The sequence below is a fragment of the Mercenaria mercenaria genome, chromosome 4 (genome assembly GCF_021730395.1).
Source record: "Mercenaria mercenaria strain notata chromosome 4, MADL_Memer_1, whole genome shotgun sequence".
In the NCBI taxonomy this organism is placed as follows: Eukaryota; Metazoa; Mollusca; class Bivalvia; order Venerida; family Veneridae; genus Mercenaria; species Mercenaria mercenaria.
This window is the reverse complement of record NC_069364.1, coordinates 12,852,085-12,859,865: the sequence shown is the minus strand read 5'-3', so window position 1 is coordinate 12,859,865 and position 7,781 is coordinate 12,852,085. Positions and strand designations below refer to the sequence as shown.

At 32.6% G+C, this 7,781-nt stretch overlaps 1 protein-coding gene across 1 annotated transcript in view; it reads right to left on the bottom strand.

Moving 5' to 3' along the window:
- Window positions 1-562: 562 nt before the first annotated feature.
- The window catches only part of LOC123551035 (sushi, von Willebrand factor type A, EGF and pentraxin domain-containing protein 1-like), a 102,618-nt gene continuing 95,399 nt past the window's right edge, over window positions 563-7,781 (bottom strand). The window contains exons 47-50 of the mRNA XM_053540053.1: window positions 3,571-3,744; window positions 2,965-3,138; window positions 2,214-2,347; window positions 563-1,725 (exon numbers count right to left, since the gene is read on the bottom strand). Of these exons, the coding sequence (XP_053396028.1) occupies window positions 2,226-2,347; window positions 2,965-3,138; window positions 3,571-3,744 (470 nt within the window). The 3' untranslated portion in view covers window positions 563-1,725; window positions 2,214-2,225. The remainder of the gene's footprint in view (window positions 1,726-2,213; window positions 2,348-2,964; window positions 3,139-3,570; window positions 3,745-7,781) is intronic.

Genomic DNA, 7,781 nt, shown 5'->3' with positions numbered 1-7,781 from the left:
CTCATTTTGCAGTGGAATGTTTAATGTTTGCTCACTTTTTATATTGCATTTTCTTTTAATATATGTATTTGTTTCTGAGTAAGATCTAAACATATTTCACCGAGTGAATAGTATGTGAAATATTTTCACGAGTGGCTCGGTCACGAGTGAAAATATTATTACGGTGTTCACGATAGAGGAAAAAAAAAATTTGCTTCTTATTTTATGATTTTTATGATCTCTGTTTTTCACCAAATTATACCTACTTTGCCCGTAAACGTGCACTACGTAATGAATTGCAGTATCGTGACGTCACGATATTTATGTTGAAAATATTTCAAATTATTCTATGAAGTTTCCAGATTTGTTTTACATTATAATGGTACAGCGTATATATTTATGTTCATGGAGGCATTTATTGAATTATTTTTGCAAAAAAACAAAACGATTTTTGTTTTTGTAATTCAATTTCTTACGCATTCAAGTGTAGATTCGTACAAGAAGAATGAAAGTGATAGAGGTATCGCATGTTTCTTTTATTGCTAATACATGTAGGATATTTGTTTATTGCAGTATAAGATCAAAATATATTATTATTTCACCGAGTGAACACCATTTGCAATATTTTCACAAATGGCGATTTCGATGTTGATATATTTTTGATATGAACATCCTTTTAAAAGTAACTTTCCATCAAATTTCCAAAGGATCTTGATAAAGATTTTATTTACAATTTTAAACATCATTGTAAATTTAAGAAACAGCCCCGTCACATGATATATTTGTACGAGTGCGAACTGGACTGAAGGGTATAAGTCAGTAAGTCGCAACAAAGATACATCGTATGCGCTTCTTTTATGAATGGTCTAATTAGGTGACATCCTTGGAATAACAAACAAATCTAATGATATGATCTTGATCACCAATGTGACCTATATTTAATCATGTCATTTGCAGAATTAGTACGTAATAAATTGCACCGCTTAGCAACAACCTGTATATTATTTTTGATCTATAAGAACGGCCTTTTTGTCACACAGTAAATAACATTAGAATCAAAACATCCGGTTAAACAACAGAGCAACCATCGGCCTTGTTAATTTGTCTATTGATGTAGTTACAGTCACGTGTAGAAAGTTCATATGTGGAAGGTTGGTCATGAAACGGTTGTATCTGCATATAGGTGAAAAAGTATTTAAATCTCAACACGTATACATGTGCCAAGTGGTACTTGTCCTTTACAGTCTGGACTTCTATAAAACACGTTTTCTACAAACTAACAAATACAAAATTCAAGTTTCACTTTTTTTTCATAGATATATGATATTCACGTCAATTTATGTAAAACTATCCACATAGTTATTATAATTGCTATTTACACGAACATGTCACAATAACGCTATGACTGAATGAATGATTGGCCACTCTCATATTTGGCCAAACCTTTATTAGAAATTAATTACATAATATATATCTTTCTACATTTGAATTTAAATATTCCCTTGTACCATACATATTACGCTAATAACATGTAAAGTTATAATATCAAGTTTTAATTGCACCTAATGTATATTAAAAGTATGATTCAACAAGATAATCTTTACAGTCTTCTAATGACCAAACTTTTCAAAGTTTTCCATCATATAAGTACGTATCATGGTCCCAGTCATACATTTTTTCCTCTTTCGTTGCGTGTACAGGACTGTTCCAAGCCAGGGGAGGTGTTGGAGAAGATGGTCCCGAAAGCTGAAAACATTGAACAATTTTATGTCTTTTATCAAATAATTTTCTATACATTGACAAACTGTTACAAATTTTGTTTCGTCTCGTGTTTGCTAGCATGGTTTTAACTTACCGCGACATATTGTAGGTTATATGGAGCCTTTTCAGCTTGGATGGTAAAGAATGATCTCAAGTGTCACTCTGGCCATTATTTTAGTCACGAGCAGACCATCGACATAAAATAAATCTAAATCTCAAGTGGACAATTGAATCGACATAAGCAATTCTACCTTTAACTTAAACGTAAAAGATACAATTTTTCTGAAATAGCTTCAATCCTGCATTTAATGCTTCCCTGATAATATTTTTTTGTCAGCTTTTTAAAGAAATTAGTCGCTGGTTACTTTCAAACAACGTTTAAATTTAATATTTTGTTTTTCTAGAAAAAATCACAATGTTGTTAAAGCAGTAAGGTAAAGTTATTGTCAATGTAGGAGCAATGTTTTACTAACTTCTATAGATGGCTAATTAGGTGTATTCCTTGGTAGAATCTTCCAAATCGAGATCAATGCGACTGCTACTGTGGCGACCACCACCACGGCCACCAGTATGGAGACCAAAATCGTAACAGGCACGGCCTCATCTGCTGTAATGATATATGAATAGTAATATTATGAATATATCTCAGTGCGAATGGACGTAAAACGCTGTATCTTGTGTAATGTGCAGTTCAAATGCATCTAGCACATACCAAAGTTTAGCAAGGTATGTGTTGATGTGTACCTTATGAAATTAAATATAACAGACACAGTTAAACATACAGTTAACAAGGGCAAAATAAACAAAAGAAAACGGAAAACAATGTTTGAACGATCAATATAAAAACGTTTAAACCAGTTAATGGTACACAGAATTCCGTTGTACACAAATTAACAGTTACTCTCAGTTGAGTGTTAGATTTGACTCTCATCACTATCCCACTTACAGAAGTGATATTACACTTGATTTGTTTTACATTTACATTGTACAACGCACAATGTACGATATAATACCTTTTTTTGTTTTTGTAAATGGAATGTGTTGCGTGCAATGGAATGTCTTACCTATTTGTACATATGACGTGTTTCAAATACAGACAGTGTTAAGGTGAAAAACACTTAAATGTTAGACAACGGTCTTCAGACAATATTCATTCTAATTCTAAGAATGGACAGTTCAACACAAAAGTATTATCAATTTTGAACATTTCTTTAGAATCTTTACCTTTTCTCTTACAGACGCTTATCTCCCATGATCCTGTCTCTTTACAAACAACATTGTGCTTGTCTGTCTTATATCCTGTGTCGCAATCGACACGTGCGGTAGATCCATATGATGTATCAGAATCTGATGAAACTGAAATAATCCCGTGCAGTATAAGCGGGGGCTGCCCACAGTCTGAAAAGGAAGCAATTGGTATTAGATAAACATGAACTCTATGCAAAAACATTATAAAAATTCAATGAAACTTTTAAAGTATGCGATGCGAAATACGTGTAATAACTTGAATTTAGGTGAATTTACTATACAAGTCCAATTCTTGCATTTTGAATATTAACATTTAAACATATGCAATGGATAGCTACAGCTGTACTGTATTTCTTTCTTTCTTTCTGGTAGTATTTGAATGATCGCTTTACGTCTCAACGTGTTTATTACGCATGGATTTTTATGTTCGACATGTCATCTCAGTAAATGGTAAATTCTTGTAGAAACGACGGCTATTGAACGAAATTGATATGCCGTTTTGGATTCAAAAAATCCATGATGCACATGGACATATTATTTAGAAAGAAAATATATCTGACTTCTTTCAGTTTACATACTTACCTATAATACTGCATGCGACACTTTCCCATTGTCCAGAGGGCAGGCACATTATTGAGATTGTTGATGTGTTGTATCCTTTAGTACAAGACACTGTGGCTGTTGCTCCAACGAGAGTGGTGTTTATGTTCGCTAGGGTCAAATTCCCATTTTCTATTGTATTAACATTGCCAGAGTCTACAATGTAGGTATGGATGATATAAGACAAAATAGTCTAATTGGAAATTTTCCATTTTATTGAGAAACAGATATCTAAAGGCTCGGCTTTATGATTGTTTATTTATAGCACACTGGCATACATCGTTTCATAGCTGCAGATCCGCAATTTATAGCGAACTGTCATACATATGTTCATTAAAATGAATAGGCACATAATCCATTTTTATCATCCAAGTGTAGCATTGCAGGTTCATCTATAACAAGGAAAGGAGGAAGTTGCTAATGGTGAAATAGATGTTTTTAAAACACAAAACATTGATGTCTAAATTCGGCTCCTAAAGAATGCATAATCAATAAAAGTAAAATATTAATATCTGTACACCAATAATTTAAACGATTACAAATTATAAATTTAATATAGAAACACCATAATATAAAAAGACAGCACAAAGTAACACTACACTGAAAGCAGAGGTAAGCATGATTTCAGCGACACAAGTATTCGCATCTGGTTTACCATTTTTACAATCGATATTTTACATTACAACTGATGCATAAACGTTAAACAAAGAAAGCAACATCTGGAAAAATTAGAGCAAAATTAGTTTGATGAAGTCTCTTCAAAAGTAGAAATATGTAACACCCCTAAATTTCCCATATCTGATTTTAAACGGAATTCTGGCTTTAAAGCAATTGAATGGATTCTTTGATTCCAAACCTCCTGAAAAGATAGCAACAACGAATCGAAAACTTAACGGTGGGCACCTGGAGCCGCGAATTATGTTCGGATTTTCATCTATCAATAAGCATCCGCAAAACTGTATTTAAAAGTTATCATTATCACTGTGGCGGAAAAACACGTTTTTGATTTAAAGAAATAACTATCAAAATAAAAAGAAATCTATGAGTTGATTATGCGGAAATGTAATAATAAATAGCCATCTATCGTGTAAGTTTCAAGTTTCAAAAATTATTGCGCACTAAGGCCTCCGGCCCATACACAAATACAAATGTACATTGAAATACAAAGAAAGCATTATTATACAATATGTAAAGTACGGGTTACACATTAAATACAGGGATATGCATTTACACAGTTAGTTCCAATGCATATATATAACATCCATAATACATATTTCTATTAGTTCTATCTAAAACCCATGAGTAATATTAAACATATATCATGTTATTTTAAAACATTGACATAAATTCATCCCTTTTCTGTAGAGAGTAAGTCAAATACATAGCTAAACTTCGAATGATATTTACATCTGTATTTGACATTAAACTATAAACTTTTTCTAGAGATGGTAACCTAAAAAACGTATCCGGCAAATATTTCTCTCTAATGTCAGAATATAATGGACATACAAGAATAAAATGATACTCATTTTCAATGTGACCCTCACAATATTGATAGAGACGAAAATCTTTACAAAGATCATAGTATCTACCTTTTTCAATTGAGAGATTATGACAGGAGCTTCTAAACTTTACCATACAACTTCTGAATTTTTCAATATCAAGCACCTTTAAATACATCTCAGTGCTGTAGTCAACTTTATAGTTGATATAGTGATATAATTTACTGCAAGACAAACACCCTGACCTCCAGCCTTGTATATACTGATCTCTAAGTCTTTCGATATATTCTGAAACAAAAAGCTCTTTATTTGTCACATTTTGTGATTCCCATATGTAACCAAAACCATTTGTGTACAAGCTCTTTCTGATGTCTGTTGCCCAATTACAAAAACCTAGACTGTCATTATAGTAAACAAGCATTTCATAACACAATTTTATATATCTATTTCTTGGTATTTCTTTCTAGCAGACGAAGCCAATATTTAATACAGCGTTTAGATGAATATATATACATAGGTAATCTTCCCAAATCTCCAAGTATTGCTTCGTTACATGCTCTAATTGGTACTTTCAACAGGCGTTTACATGCATATGTTTGTACAGTTTCTATACAGTGTGGATTTTTTAACCCCCATAACTCTGATCCATACAGAAGCACAGATGCAACTTTGGAATCAAATATTTTAAAAAATGACTAAACTGGTGAACCTGGTATACTTTGAAATGAACCAAATATGTGCATAAGTACCTTTTTTTTTGCTTTTACTGACATTTCTTCGGCCATTTTGTACAAGGATAATCTACTAGAGAAATAAATTCCAACATAAGCAAAACCATTTATAACCTCTAGTTCAGTATTAGCATAAGACCATTTCTCTCTTCTTGCCAAATTCCTTCCCCCCCCCCCCCCCCCCCCCCCCCCCCCTTGAATACAAGGGCTTTTGTTTTAGCTCTGTTTACTACAAGTTTACTTTCAATACAGAGCTGATGCAGTATATTTAATTGTTTTTGCAAACCAAAAACTGTGTCAGATAAAAGAGCAATGTCATCAGCAAACATAAGGAGGAATATTTCAATAGTATCAGGAAAAAGCTGAAGACCCCGTATATCATACAACTTAATAATGTATATACCTCATTTATAAACATATCAAAGAGAATCGGACTTAAATTGCATCCTTGACGCAAACCTACGGGACATGAAAACGTATCAGAGCACCCATCCCTGGTTTTAACACAAGCTTTTACAGATGATTATATAGCCTTTATAGTTCTTAACAAATTTCCTTTAATACCATTCTCCTGTAAAACATCAAATAATTTCAAGCGATTAACAGAATCGAAGGCCTTTTGAAAATCTATAAAGGCCACATAAACTGTTCTACCTTTCATACAAAAATATCTGCTAACAATCGTGTAAAGCACTAAAGCATTATCCACTGTCGAGTATCCACGTCTAAAACCGGCCTGAGCCCCTGAAAGTTTGTTATAAGCTTCGACATAAAATGTTACACGTTTGGTTACTATAGATATATACACTTTACTTAGTACATCTATTAATGCTATTCCTCTAAAATCATTTGGATCACAGGCACTCCCTTTTTATGTATAGGGATAATAATAGACTTTGCCCATAAATCTGGAAACTCACCTCTAGAGAACAGTCTGTTAAACAATTTGCGTATATACGGTAATAAAACACTCAGACCATAAACTAAATGTTGTGGGATAAGAATACCCCCTGTCGCCTTATGTAACATCAAGGCTTTTATAGCTTCTATAATCTCTTCATCAGTACTACATGAGTCAAAGACCAACCTTTCAATATCATCAAAATTATCAGACAATGAATTATCAACTTCAGCAGCAGTACCTTGTAACTCAGTACCATCAGATGAAAATAGTCGAACCAATCAACTAGTGATATATTCGGTTCAGATCTAGATTTACTTTTCAATCGATTTAACTCGCGCCAAAATACTTTGGCATCGTTCACCGAAGCTTTTAGTTTATCTAAAAATCTCTTAATATACTCTATGCGTTTCCTTTTACAGAGACTGATATTATTGCTTACTTAGGAGATAATTATTTAGGATATTCTCATTTTGATTAGCACGAAAATGTTTTATCATCCTTCTGGTATCTAATTTAGCTATTATGCAATCTCTGTCAAATCAGGGTTTATTTTTCATCTTAAAAGTAGGTTTCTTTATTTTACAAAATTTATCACTACTTTGCATGATTGCTGTATGTAAGCCATCAACAATAACATTTATATCAGAGTCAATGTTGGATAATAAACTACCAACTGTATCAAAACAATCGTTTAGTGCATTCTCAGCTAGACAGTGTAAATACTCGTCACAATTACTTTTATCTAAGGAATAATAATATTGTATCTTATCCGTCCCTGAACAATCAGTCAGTGTATTCTTAACTGAAGAAATGCACATTTCCAATGGAAAATGACAACTCTCGACATCTGACAAAATCTGAAAATTTTCTATCTTCTCAAATATCGCTTTCGAAACAATAAAGTGGTCAATTGTACTACACCCATTTTGGTTTATAAACGTAAAACCACTTCCATTTTCTGTGCCAATGCGACCATTAACAATATAACATACATAAACTTTGCAAAATTCAATTAATTCGTTGCCATATTTGTTAATCTTTGCGTCTTGAGATAAT